Source organism: Pipistrellus kuhlii, unplaced genomic scaffold (genome assembly GCF_014108245.1).
Source record: "Pipistrellus kuhlii isolate mPipKuh1 unplaced genomic scaffold, mPipKuh1.p scaffold_m20_p_17, whole genome shotgun sequence".
Lineage (NCBI taxonomy): Eukaryota > Metazoa > Chordata > Mammalia > Chiroptera > Vespertilionidae > Pipistrellus > Pipistrellus kuhlii.
Genome location: NW_023425482.1, coordinates 16,973,302 through 16,988,012, shown reverse-complemented (window position 1 = coordinate 16,988,012; position 14,711 = coordinate 16,973,302). Strand labels below are relative to the sequence as shown.

General features: G+C 39.7%; 1 protein-coding gene across 3 annotated transcripts; it reads left to right on the top strand.

The window, feature by feature from the left end:
• The first annotated feature begins 7,702 nt into the window (after positions 1-7,702).
• CMTR2 (cap methyltransferase 2) lies at positions 7,703-13,507 on the top strand. Of its 3 annotated transcripts, none has more exons than XM_036441061.2 (2): positions 7,703-7,871; positions 11,096-13,507. In XM_036441061.2, exon 2 carries the CDS (start codon positions 11,115-11,117, stop codon positions 13,419-13,421), a length of 2,307 nt encoding a protein of 768 aa, XP_036296954.1. In that variant the 5' UTR covers positions 7,703-7,871; positions 11,096-11,114; the 3' UTR covers positions 13,422-13,507. The 3 variants fall into 3 exon arrangements, with proteins under 3 accessions (XP_036296954.1, XP_036296955.1, XP_036296953.1); XM_036441062.2 differs by having other exon boundaries at positions 7,703-7,920; XM_036441060.2 differs by lacking the exon at positions 7,703-7,871 and adding an exon at positions 7,890-8,128.
• Positions 13,508-14,711: the final 1,204 nt, after the last annotated feature.

Here is a 14,711-nt window from a genome sequence, read left to right as displayed (position 1 = left end):
ATTGGGACACCACTCTAACCAACTGAGGTACCCGACCAGGGCTCTCATTTGGTTTTCATGTTTTTGTTTTGTTTTGTTTCTTTACTACATTTGTATCAATAACCATGAAGCAGAAATGTTTCCCGTGTTTTTAAACATTACATAAATGGTGAGGCAAAATAATAGGGCAGCAACTTGCGTTTGTCATTCCACATCACGTTTCTGAAATGCATCCGTGCGGATCCATGTGCTCATTCATTTTGCGGCTGGTCTTCTCCCTGCTCCTTGACACCCGCCCAAGTTGTTGCAGACAGACAGAAAGCAGGTACATCTGACAGCTTCTCCGTGGCCTGGACAAACAATTTGGTCTTCTCTTGTTTCCCTCTCATCTCCATACTCGCCCTCCCTCTTTTCCTCTCCTGCTCTAGTAAGGATTTGGAATATAAAAAGAAACAGCGAAAGAAGGACCTCTCAGAAAAGAGAGTTTGAATTTGGCACCTTGTCTTCCAGAAAAGAACAGAAGTTTTTTAGGAGCAGCTGACATCGATCTGATTGTGGCTAAATGCAAGAGCCTGTAGTAAGCGCTTTACAGTCACTTGAGAGTTCTTGGTGCCACCCTAGGAGGTCTTCCTTGCCCAAGGGCACACGCTGGGAGGTGGAGGTTTTAACCCAGGGACGCAGGTGCCAGCAGGTGCCAGCGCTGATGCAGTTTAGCTTTTTAAAGAGAGAAGCCATATTGATCTCAAGAAAGGTCAGAATTAGGTGAGCTATTAAGAAGAATACCCAGGGCCAGTGTTTTAACAACTTTTGGTATTGATTTTACTTCTAAATTAAGTATCATAATGACTGTAAATAATAAGCGATAATAAAGTACTTACTTAGAAATTCACAGGGTTGAGAGTTACTACAGTTTGTTTTTTCTCCACCTGAACTTCAGCTGATATTGATTTCTAACTCCCTCCTGGATATTTCCAGTTGGCAATTCCACTGTGTTTCCTTACTCTGTTAAGAACCAAACCTAGCTATTTCCTTCCTTCTTTTTATTTTTTATTTTTTTAAAATTTTATTTTATTGATTATAGTATCACATAATTGTCCTCATCCCCTCATTCCCATCCCAAACCCCTCCCCACATATGCCCCCGCCCCCCTGTTGTCCATGGCTACTGGGTAGGCCCATATGCATGCACACAGGTCCTTTGGTTGATCTCTTCCCCTTACCCCCACCCTCCCCTACTTTCCCTCTGAGGTTTGAAAGTCTGATCACTGCTTCTCTTTCTCTGGGTCTGTTTTTGTTCATCAGTTTATGTTGTTCATTATTTCCTCTAGATGTGTGAGATCATGGGATCCAAGAAATACCCTTGTAAGAACCGAAACTGAGACAAGTCATAATGGTTATGCTGAGAGGCAAATTAATCAGCCTGTAGTGAGTTCCTTTCTGGGCCAGCAGTTCTTTTGAGTCCCAATTTCAATGTCAAACAGTTCCTTATGTGTACATGTCAGCCATGATATTTCAGATCTGGTTGGTGGACAAATGGTGGTGATGCAGGTCCAACCGTCTCTGGTTTTGTCCTGGGCATCCTTCAGCAACATGCAGCTGCTGTCTGCTGGTATGGCGAGGCGTTGTTAGCGTCTTCCATCTCTGAACTGTTTCTCTTCTGTCTTCATGGCTGGAGCACTTCTGTCTATTCCTCTCTGTTATAGGAATCCAGATGGCCTCGGAATGGTGTGTCTTTGGAGGTGGAGATCTCAGAGTCCGCGGGTCTGCAGCTGGGGTCGCAGGATATTGGCTAGAGTGTGTGCTGGGTCGTGGGGCAGGTCCAAGGCCTGTCTTGTTGGTGATGTTGGTTGAGTTTCTAAAAAAGGCCGCTCAAGATGGCATGGGCTCAGTGCTGGAGTCCTGCCGTCCAGGGAGTGCCTGTAGTGGTGGTGGTCTCTCCTTGTCCAGGAGAGGCTGTTGTCCAGCTCCTGCTGCTCCTGCGTGATTTAACTTTCCCTCCCTCACTCATACACACACCATGCACTTCCACACACACTCCTTTCATACCCTCACTCATTTCCTCTCTCTCAGCTCCGTCCTGCTAGTCGCCATCTTTTTTCCACCCCCTCCTTCCTTCTTTTTATTTAAAAAACAAAACAAAACAATTTATTGATTTTAGAGAGGAAGGGAGAGAGGGAGAAGTAGAGAGGGAAGGGGAGAAGAGAGAGAAACATCAATCTGTTGTTCCACTTATTTATGCATTCATTGGTTGACCCCTGTGTGTGCCCTGACCGGGGCTTGAACCCATGACCTTGGCACATAGGAACGACACTCGAAACAACTGAGCTACCCAGCCCCAGGACTTCTTCCTTCTTGACCATTTCCTATTGCAGCAGATCCTGGCATCTTAGTTTGGCTTCCATGGTCCTCTATACTCTGTTTCTTCACTTCCTGCCATGGACTGAATTGTGTTCTTATAAAAGTTATAAGTGGAAGCCCTACATCTTAATGTGATGGCATTTTGGAGATAGGGCCTTTAGGAGGTAATTAGGTTAATGAAGAGAGCTCTCACCAGGAACTAAATCTGTCGACTTTATTCTTGGACTTTCCAGGCTCCTTGAATGGCGAGAACCACTGCTATGTTTTTGTTGTGTAAGTCACCCAGTCCATGGTAGTTTGTTATAGCAGCTTCAACTAAGACGCTCTCTATATAGCATTTCAATCATATTAACTTTTTGTCCTTTTTCTGCAATTACCTTGCTTGTCTTTTTTCTTCTTTTTTTTACCCATGTTATTTTCTCGAGCTAGGCTGCCACTCTCCCTCCCCCAATAACACAAACCTGTTAAGACAAAAATTAAAGTCTCTTTTCCCCATCTTTTTTCTACTAATTTTCCCCTTTTCTAGATTCCTACCATATTTAATATGTATCACACAATATAGCCCTTAGTTATGTAATAGTATTTATTTTTAAGCATTTTGTGTCTATAATGAAATGATTAATGCTTCAAGGATGGGCCATGTATTGTATTCTGTTTCACATGACAGTGTTTCTTTAACCTTTTTTTTTTTAAAAAAAGAAATATTACATCTCACAGTAATATTCATTCTCCCTTAAACACTTAATTTTTTAAAAAATTTTTTATTTTGGTCATTTTAACATGAGAAAAAATAAAAGAAGCGATTTAAAGTAAAAAAAACCCACACATATATTTTAGGTCAGCATATTATTAACACTTGTGTTATCAATCTTGTCTTAAAAGTTTATTTTAAATACAATATTTTATGATATTCATAACATAAAAATAGATTTTGACTTTTCCCCATTTAGTAAGTGCCTCTGTTTCATTAACTGTAGATTAACTACATAAGAAAAATCATGAATTGATGGAAAATAAATTTTAAAAAAGAAATTTCAAACTGGATTTTAGTCCTGAATTATCTTAAGATGCAGAATGAAGTTTAACTGTGTGTTACAGGACCAAAAATAGATGAAAACTGCTTTCATGACCTGATGTTTAGAATCCTTGTAATTATTCTAAAAATTAAATTATTTATATTAATAACTTTTGCTTAGTCTGTAAACAGTATGAAGAGATTTCAGGCTGCTGTTTTCAAGCATTTTCCCACAAAAGCCACACTATAGGTGCTCTACCCACTAGTTGAATAGACTAATTAGTTATCATTTTTACTGAATCTTCTTTTTAAAAAATATTTTTTAAAATTGATTTTTAGAAACAAAGGAAGGGAGAGAGAGAGAGGGCTGGAAACATCAATGATGAGAGAGAAGCATTGATCGGCTGCCTCCTGCACGCCCCCTACTGGGGATCGAGCACCAAACCTGGTCATATGGCCTGACCAGGAATCGAACCCTGACCCCCCCTGGTTCACGGGTCAATGCTCAACCACTGAGCCACCGCCCGGCTATCACATTGTTTTCTAACAGCTTAAGGTGCTGTGTGAGAATTTTAATCAGAATGCAATTTAAAGATTATCAGGAGGGAAACTGAAAGAATTATTTATCAGGTTTATAACCTTTGTTGACTTCTGAATTTCAACATTGGTGTTTTCTTAGTTTTGTGCATTTAAACAATGATGCATTCGATGTGGCAAGAAGAGAGTAAGTGTAACACTGTGTGTGACAAAGAAAAGGGAAAAATCTGAGATTACATAATGGTCAAAACCATGCCTGTTGGTGTTCACTTACTCAGGCAAGTGGGTCACATGAGCCACAAGAACTTGCACTTGGCCTCCAGCAAGTTCAATGCTGTTCACTTAAAGCTCTCTCAGAGACTCTGTTTCCTTGTGAGTGGGAAATACCGGATATTCATTGTATGTATGTGTGTACTTAATGTTTAACGGGAGAGATTCCATTCTTGCCTTTTGTGATATGAATCTCTATTTCCCCCAATATTTTACGGTGAAAGATTTCAACAGAGAAAAGCTGAATTATATAGTGAACAGCCATGTGTTCAACACCTAGATTCTACAGTTATGAGCATTCTGCAGTTACTTTGTCATTGATCCGTCCCTCCATCCATCCATCAATGCATTTTATGTATGATGCATTTCAAAGAAAGGTGCAGACATCGATATACTTTTCTTCTACACTTCATTGTGCACAGAGTTCAATATCTGTTTAAGGTTCTAGTTTTGAAAGTAAAATTTATTTGGAATGAAATGCTCAAATGTTAACGATATCATTTAATGAGTTGACATACACACATACCTCTAACCTAAATCCCATCAAGAAAACCCCCTGTGGGTTTTTGGAACTGCAATTTGCACATTGTCACCTCACAGAATCTGTCAGGGGATGTAAATTAGGGACTCAGCAAATTGATTGGTGATAAATGACTACAGAAGCAGTTTAGTTTCTATTTTCTTGACAGAGAAATATGATCAGAGCTGAGGCTGAGGAGCGGGTTGTTTTAATCCTTTATGCCGCTTAGTTGTCATTGTCATGCTAGTTGAGTATAAAGAACATTCAGGAACTGGAAAGAATAATTGTAGCTAGCTTCCACTCAGAAGCTGTGTGTGCTTGTTAAAATATGTAAGTTAAATTGATACAAAATGCATTCATATGGCTGTGCATTTTTATCCAAATTTGCAAATATTAATGCAGGTTTTGGTTGTTTTCTTTTAACTCTTTAAAGTTTAAGATACTGATTCTATTCATTCAAAAGAATTGGAAAATGAAAGGGGCAACAAACCTGTGAATTTGGGAGATCTTGGAATACCTTTTTCTTCTAATCAGCTACCAATTGGTTGCTCCTCATACTCCACAACACTAATATCTTTAGTCTCTTTCATTTTAGCCAATCTATTGTATATCTCATTATGGGTTTAATTTACATTTCCCCAAAGGCTAATAAAGTTGAACATCTTTTCATAATTTTTCAGCCTTTTAGATCTCATCTTTTTTAAGTGTTTGTTCCAGACTTTGTCCATTTTCCATTGGAAAAATTTATATTTCTTGTAGGAGTTTTTTCACTTGTAGGAGTTATGTACTCTGGATACAAGTCTTTCATCGCACATATGTACATTATTATAAACTAGAGGCTCGGTGCACTTGGGGGGGTCTCTCAGCCCGGTCTGTGCCCTCTCGCAGACTGGGACCCCTTGGGGGATGTCCGACTAATGGCTTAGGCCAGCTCCCTGGGGGATTGGGCCTAAGCTGGCAGTCAGACATCCCTCTGGCAGCCTGGGAGTCCTCGGGAGAAGTCTGATTAATGGAGGGAGTGGGCCTAACCATCAGTCGACATCCTTAGCGCTGCTGTGGAGGCAGAAGAGGCTCCTGCCACCGCCACAGCTGGCTTCTGGCTGAGCGGTGCTCCCCCTGTGGGAGTGCACTGACCACCAGGGAGCAGCTCTTGCATTGAGCATCTGCGCCCTCCTGCCCCCACCCCCATAGTCAGGGCGCATCATAGCGATTGGTTGTTCTGCTGTTAGGGTCAATTTGTATATTACCTTTTTATTATGTAGGATATCTTCTTCCACTCTATATGTTGCCTTTCACTCTCAATGATCAATAGATATTCTTAAATTATTAAAAAATATATATTTTTTATTGATTTCAGAGAGAAAGGGAGAGAGAGATAGAGATAGAAACATCAATGATGAGAGAAAATCATTGATTGGCTGCCTCCTGCACGCCCCTCACTGGGGATCAAGCCCACAACCCGAGCATGTGCCCTTGACTGGAATCAAACCCAGAACCCTCCAGTCCGCAGGCCAATGCTCTATCTACTGAACCAAACCAGCTAGGGCTAGATGTTCTTAATTTTAATATAGCTATATATATGATATATATTAATTATATATAATAATAATAATATAATAATACTATATATATTATTAGTGCTTTTTCTTCCCTGTTATAAATTTTTTGCCTACTTATAGGTCACAAAAATGTTTTCTGCTAAAAGAGTTATTGTTTGACTTTTAAAGTACAGATTGGCAATCCAAGTGAACTGTATTTTTGTTTATGATGTGAGATAAGAGTTCAAATAAAGTTTTTTCCATATGGATTTCCAAATGACCTAGCACTATTTTTTGAAAAAACATTTTTTCCCCCCTTCATAACTACATGTCCTGGAAGACTTGTAAAAATATATTTTACAAACTTAAAATACATGTTTCAGACTCTACACACAGTTCTATAGTCTCCTATTTTTATACATACTATTGATGCATGTAGGCTATTAATGACTGAATAGTATTCCATTACATGGATGTACCTACCATTAGAATTTAATTAATTACCTTAAAGTAGACATTTAGTTTCCAATTTTTTATTGTTGATATTAAGGTGCTGAAATAAATATTTTATTCAAAGTGAGTGCCACTTGTTCACTAAAGATAAATTTCCAGGTATGAGGATAGCTGAATTACAATGTAAGGCCATTTCAAAGTTTGCCTTCTGCTGGCACCGGTTTGGCTCAGTGGATAGAGCGTTGGCCTGCGGACTGAAAGGTCCCGGGTTCGATTCTGGTCAAGGGCATGTACCTTGGTTGTGGGCACATCCCCAATAGGGGTGTGCAAGAGGCAGCTGGTCGATGACTCTCTCTCATAGATGTTTCTAACTCTGATTCCTCTCTCTTCCTCTCTGTGAAAAATCAATAAAATATATTTTTAAAAAAAGTTTGCCTTCTGTAAGGTTTATATCAATTTTTACTCCCACCACAGTACATAAACTTGTTTTTTTTTTTCATATTCTCACCAACTGTGGTTATTATCGATTATTTAAAATCTTTACAAAATTGTGTGAAAACATTGTTTTCATATCCAATTCTTTTTTTTTTTTTAATACTAAACACCTTTTGTATGTCCTTATTGATTATTTATTTTCCTATTTTTGGATGTCCTGTTCACGTCTTCGCCCATTTTTCCTGATGTTGTCTTTTGCTTATTGACTTATCGTATAAACATATGCATAAATATCGACTATATAATGGTACTGCTTCATTGGGAGGATAAAACATTTCAAAATAAAGGCAATAAAAAGTTTAACAAAACAAGAACAATATTATCTTGCAGTTTCCCCAGTTAGGCTTTTAATGTCATAGTGTCTAAAAGACACCAGTTTTAACTCAACCTCTACTGAACTAACTTCTGCAGAACAGCTTTAGAAAGCCTCTGGGGCCCGGGGCCAAGTGGGCGGAGCCAGCGTGTCCCGGACAGGTTTGCCCCGCCCTCTTTCACCGAGGGGGCGGGGCCAAAGGGCGCTCAGTTTGCGCGCGCAGCTTTCATCACCGTAGACACCGTGGGGAAAGAGGCTGGGGCTTCCCAGCCCCTATAGCCCGAGGAGAGGCAAAAACTAGCGTACCGGGGGCTCCCCGGGACGGCCAGAATCGCCGGCGTGCGTAACGTTGACGTGTGACGTCATCCAGCCCTGAGGCGCGTGCGCAGTGTGTGTGTAGATTGACCTGTCTGCCGGCGTTCGGTGCGGGCGTGAGCCTGGAGGTGGGTTTCCGCTCCAGGGTCTGGGGGGCGGGTCTGGGCCTCTTTTAGGGCCTCCTTCCCGGCCTCCCGGCGCCTCACCTCGTTCCTCCGCGGTGGGGGCTGCTGTGAACCCGAAGGAGCGGAAGTGGAGGATGGCCCCCTGGAGTGAGGAGAGCGAGTGAAGCGCCGCCTCTGGAGACTCTGAGGGCGGAGGTGGGCGTGAGCGAAGGTAATCCGGGCCCGGGTTCCAAGCCCGGGCCGCCCTGGATCTTCTGAGACAGGGGCTGGGACCGTGGTTCCTCCAGGCCACGCACAGGTCACTTAAATGGAGCCCGCGGCTCCCTCCCACCAGCTGAAAGAAGACCTCGGGTGCCCCTGGCCCAAAGTGAAGCGCCGGGTCCACTTCAGCCATGACTTTCACTATTGCCGGTCTGAGGAGTTGCGGGCAGAAACACTTCTGAAACTTCCTGTTCCTTGGAGGGATGACAACTGTTGATGGAAATTCACGTGGGTTTTTGTCTGAGGGCCAAAAACTTTGCAGGTTATTTCTTTTGTGGCTTTGGGCAGGAAGTACATGACTTCCTACTGGAGTCTGCAAAGTAAGAATGGTAATACTGACCCTTCAGGCAGAATGATGATGCCACATAGCTCTCTAGAGAGTGCTTAATGAAAGGGGTAGAGGAACACTTCCTTGTTCTTTATATTATTTAATCCACATGCTTTTTTTTTTTGGTCATACATTGATGTGCTGGAGTGAAGTTGAAGTGCATTAATATGATTCAGATTCAGAATCTAATCAGAGGGGTGCCTTTTGTGCTGATAGCCATTCTTTTTTTTTTTTTTTTTTAAACATAAATTATTGAGTGCTTTAGTGTACTACGCCCTGTTCTAAACTTAGGATGATAAATGAGTGAGCACACTGCAGAAAGGAAAGTGAAAGTAAATGCTAATAGATTATTTATTATGGCTCTAGCTCTCCTTTATTTTCCATTTTAATCATGAAGCATTGACTTTGTGGGGTGATGATTGTCAATGTTTTTATATTTAACAAGTTAAGGTTCTTTTTGAAAATTTTTGTAGAATGCATTGGATATACCAGTGGTTAGCAGACTCATCAGTCAACAGAGCCAAATATCAACAGTACAACGATTGAAATTTCTTTTGAGAGCCAAATTTTTTTAACTTATTCTAACGCCACTTCTTCAAAATAGACTTGCCCAGGAAGTGGTATTTTGTGGAAGAGCCACACTCAAGGGGCCAAAGAGCCTCATGTGGCTCGTGAGCCACAGTTTGCCGACCACGGGGACATAATAAATGCTAAACTCATGAACTAAATTACCTGTTAATTAACATTGTGCTAACAAGTACAGTTGACCTTTAACTCCCCCAAAGCTGAACTAATAATACTTGTTGAATGGAAGTCTTACTGATAATAGCAGTTAACACTTATTTTGTATATTTTATGTATTATACATCGTATTTCTTCAATAAAGTAAGCTAGAGAATATTAAGAAAATCACAAGGGAAAATATATTTATAGTATTCATAGAAACCCCCCCCCCCCAACATATAAATGTACTTGTGCTATTCCAACCCAGTGTTTAAGGGTCAGCTGTACCATGTACCAGATAGATAGTGCTTTATCTGCTGAAATTTAGAACTTTTCCAACACTATGCCATTAAGCCATGCTTCTTTCTCGTATGTCCCTTTCCCTCTCAGGTGGACACATGTTTTTGGTTTCTCAGATAGTGTTAGAACACAGAATGTAGGGTGACTATTTGTGATTTGTATACAATAAAGGATATTCTTCACTTAAAAATTCTTCTATCAAAGTGTTTTAATTTTGATGGCAAGAAGAAATCATATTTTATAGTCCATTTATGAGTATGGAACTATCTGACTGGCCAGATGATACAGGAATTTGTAGTTTAGAGATATGCTAGGGTGAACTATAGGTTAGGATCAACATTGAGTAGAAGGAGGCTAACCAGTCAGGTGTACATACCGTAGTTGACAGTGTAGTGATGAGTATTAGTTGGTGACTTATAAAAGGATTTGATACTACCAAAGTGCATGTCTTAGCAAGCGAGTGAGATCTGGACAGAGGACATATTTGGCAATTCTGCTTGGCTGATAAGTGGGTGGTGGCAAAAAGGCCCGATATCAGGATCAGTATTGGATTCAGATGCAGAATCCCCTCCTGGAAGAAAGAGATATGGAGGGAGTTGAAAAAAAAAAAGCTAAAAGTCTGTTGTTTGAACTTGATCAAATGTCATGCTTGGAGATGAAGTTTAGTCTAAGTATGTTTGGGGCTCTGTGAGTGGTGTCTCGGACATGAATAGAGGAGGACTTCAGAGAGGAGCTAGAGGGGTTACTATGGGAATGAGTTGCCATGCACTGATGAATCTTCTGTGGAATTTTCTTTGTATATGCTAGCATGTTTTATCCTCCTCTAAAAAAATGATACCTTGTCCAGTCGGTGTGGTTGAGCATCAACCCATGAACCAAGAGGTCACTGGTTCGATTCCCCGTCAGAGCACATGCCTGGGTTGTGGGCTTAATCCCCAGTAGAGGGCTTTCAGGGGGCAACCAATTGCCCCCAGCTTTTGTCTCATTGATGTTTCTGTTTCTCTGTCCCTTCTCCCCTCTCTCTAAAAATGAATTAAAAAATATTTTTAAAATGATACCTCAATTTAAAAAATATATATTTTATTGATTTTTTACAGAGAGGAAGAGAGAGGGATAGAGAGTTAGAAACATCGATGAGAAAGAATCATCGATCAGCTGCCTCTTGCACACTCCCTACTAGGGATGTGCCTGCAACCAAGGTAAATGCCCTTGACTGGAATCGAACCTGGGACCTTTTAGTCCGCGGGCCAACTCTCTATCCATTGAGCCAAACCGGTTTTGGCTGATACTTCAATTTTTAAAATAAGAAACTGAGGCTCAAAAGATGTAAAATAATTTGCCCAAAGCATAAGCTGTAAGTGGCAGAGCTGGAATTCGAGCCCAGGTCTGTGGATATGAAAACCTTTACTCTTTCTTTATTCCAAAGTGCCCCTTATATAATTGAGTGTGATGACATTAGCCTTTCCATTTTATGCGATTTGTCATGAGTGTGATCCAATTTGCTGTGGATGATATTTCACTCACTTATAATTTTGGTTCATTTAATTATGTGTTTTCTTTTTCTAGATTTTAATTTAATTTGAAAATGAGTGAGTGCAGAAAACCAACCCTGGGTTCAAGCCCTGAGACATTCAGCCCCGATGTTGTTGCTGACATTTTTGAACTCTTTGCTAAGAACTTTTCTTATGGCAAGCCACTTAATAATGAGTGGCAATTACCAAATTCCAGTGAGATTTTCACCTGTGACCACACAGAATTTAATGTGTTCCTTGATTTGAAGAACTCTCTAAATGAAGTAAAAAACCTACTAAGTGATAAGAAGCTGGATGAGTGGCATGAACACACTGCTTCCACTAATAAAGCTGGAAAAATTATTTCCTGTGTGAGAAAATCTGTGAATGCTGAACTTTGTACTCAAGCATGGTGTAAGTTTCATGAAATTTTGTGCAGCTTTCCAGTTATTCCACTGGAAGCTTTTCAGAATGGAAAACTGAATTCTCTACATCTTTGTGAAGCTCCTGGGGCTTTTATAGCGAGTCTCAATCACTACTTAAAATCCCATCGATTCCCTTGTGAATGGCGTTGGGTAGCTAATACTCTGAATCCATACCATGAAGCCAATGACAATCTTATGATGATTATGGATGACCGACTTATTGCAAATACCTTGCATTGGTGGTACTTTGGTCCAGATAACACCGGTGATATCATGACCTTGAAATATCTGACTGGCCTTCAGAATTTCATAAGCAACATGGCCACTGTTCACTTGATCACTGCAGATGGGAGCTTCGATTGCCAAGGAAACCCAGGTGAACAAGAAGCTTTAGTCTCTTCTTTGCAGTACTGTGAAGTAGTCACTGCCCTGACGACCCTTGGAAACGGTGGCTCTTTTGTTCTGAAGATGTTTACTTTGTTTGAACATTGTTCCATAAACTTGATGTACCTGCTCAACTGTTCCTTTGAGCAAGTCCATGTTTTCAAACCTGCTACAAGCAAGGCAGGAAACTCAGAAGTCTATGTGGTGTGTCTTCAGTATAAGGGGAGAGATGCAATCCAGCCTCTCTTATCTAAGATGGTGCTGAACTTTGGAACTGAAATGACCAGGAAATCTCTCTTTCCTCATCATGTGATTCCTGCATCTTTTCTTAAAAGGCATGAAGAATGTTGTGCGTTCTTTCATAAATACCAGCTAGAGACTATTTCTGAGAACATCCGTCTGTTTGAGGGCATAGGAAAGGAGGAACAAGCAAGATTGAATAATTTAAGGGACTGTGCTGTTCAATATTTCATGCAAAAGTTTCAATTAAAGCCTATTTCCAGAAATAATTGGCTAGTAAAAAAATCCAATATTGGTTGTAGTACAAATACAAAATGGTTTAGGCAGAGGAACAGATATTTTAAAACCTATAATGAAAGGAAAATGCTAGAAACTCTTTCATGGAAAGATAAGGTGGCCAAAGGATACTTGAATAGTTGGGCCGAAGAACATGTTGCATATAATCCAGGGCAAAGTTCTCTTTTAGAGAGGACAGCTTCCAATCTTGAGTGTCATTCATGGCATATTTTAGAGGGAAAGAAACTGCCAAAAGTAAAGTGTTCTCCTTTTTGTGATGGTGATATTTTAAAGACTCTTAATGAAGCAATTGAAAAATCATTAGGTGGAGCCTTGAATTTGGATTCCAAGTTCTGGCCAAAACATCAGAATTGTTGTTCTTGCCATGTTTTTTCTGAAGAACTGATTTTTTCTGAGTTGTTTAGGCTTATCAAGCGCCTTCAGGATGAGCAGGTTGGACAACCCAGCAACCAAATAAAATGCCTGCTTGTGGGTTTTCCAGTTCTCCCTGATATCAAAATGCATATACCATTGGAAATTCAACTTCTTGAATCGGCTGAGCTCATGTCTTTCACCTGCTCATTGTTTCATGATGGGGACCCAACTTACCAGCAGTTATTTTTGAACTGCCTTCTACATTCACTACAGTACCTTAATACAGGGGATGTTATGATTTTGCCAGTACTTTCCTGTTTTACAAGGTTTATGGCTGGTTTGATCTTTGTACTCCACAGCTGTTTTAGATTCATCACATTTTCTTGTCCCACATCCTCTGAGCCTCTGAAGATCTGTGCAGTCCTGTTATGTGTTGGTTACCAGGACCTTCCAAATCCAGTTTTCCAGTATCTGCAGAATCTGAACGGATTGTTGAGTGCTTTGCTTAACTCTGATGCACCCGAACAAGTTTTACAGTTTGTGCCAATGGAAGTTCTCCTTCAGGGGGCACTGCTTGATTTTTTGTGGGATTTGAATGCTGCCATTGCTAAAAGACATTTGCATTTGATTATTCAAGGAGAGAGAGAAGAAATTATCAACAGCCTTCAGTTACAAAATTGAACTTTCTGAAGGCAATTTTTTGCAGACAACTTAAGCCGATAAATAAGACCAACTAAACAACTATGGGTGTGTCCACCCCAAGCACATACACACATCTCATGAGTCAATGGCACTGTATGTAACATATTAAGAAATCTGGCAAAATGAGTTTCCCAAATCTGTACCTGACATGGTCAATGTTAAAGGAAATCAATGAGGCTCGGCAGTGATTCACCTCCTTTCAACAAAACCTCTATCAATTCATTAACACCATTAACAATTGAGAGGAATTTAGTTGGGAAAAAATTGGAATGAAGGCAATTTTTTGCAGATAACTTAAGCAGATAAATAAGGCTATCAAGACAGCTTCAAACAAAGATTATGTTTATAACTGAAAAATCGTTGTGTCTAACAATTTATCATGGAAAGCCTCATTTAGCAATGAGGTAGCAATTTTAAACTTCCAGGAAATAATCTGTGAACTAAAAGATATTTTAAAATTGCAAAATAATGGTTATGGTCTCATATTGGGAACACATGGGTGTAATCAATACAATAAATAATGGAAAAAAATTTAACACTTTCATAATGATGATTCAGCATTTAGTGTTTATACAATTTCTTCGGTATGAAAGTAGCACTTTATCAAAAGTTTAACCATGAGATGGTTATTTTATCAGTTATGTTTGATTTCTTTTGAATTATATGTATTTGACAGTGTAACCAACCTTCTCTGATAAACTAGTAATTCATTACTTTGAAATTCCACAAAATGGAGAATATTTGTATTCTTACATGAGCATTTTAGACATTTTGTTAGTTATATGAAAAATAGATGTATTATCAGATGTATTTGGTTGATAAATATTAATCTGAATTTTTTTCATGTTCTTGGCTATTTTGAGTTTCATCATAGATTCATGAATAAAGTCATTAGCAGATAGATATTTGTGTTCGTCTTTTTTAAAGAGAATCATGGGAGAAGTTAAAAATATAACTTGGAAACAGATTTTTTTAAAGAAGGTTTGAATGAGAGTTAATGTTCCTTCATTTCCTCTGATTTGTATTCATTAAAATTTAGTCCTTAATATTGTAATATTTATGGAAGCTCTACTTTGGGAAAGAAATTGAATACGTAACAGGGAAGGGAGGGGACAGATTTAGTTCTTGTCAGGGAGGGTGTGGGTGCCAGGAGGTAGATTTCTGGAAGACATGTGATTTCCTACTGGTGACGTTATGGAAGCAGTTTCAGTTGTACCGTATATATAATGTAAGGTGACCAGACGTCCCGCTTTTTAACAATTTGTCTCA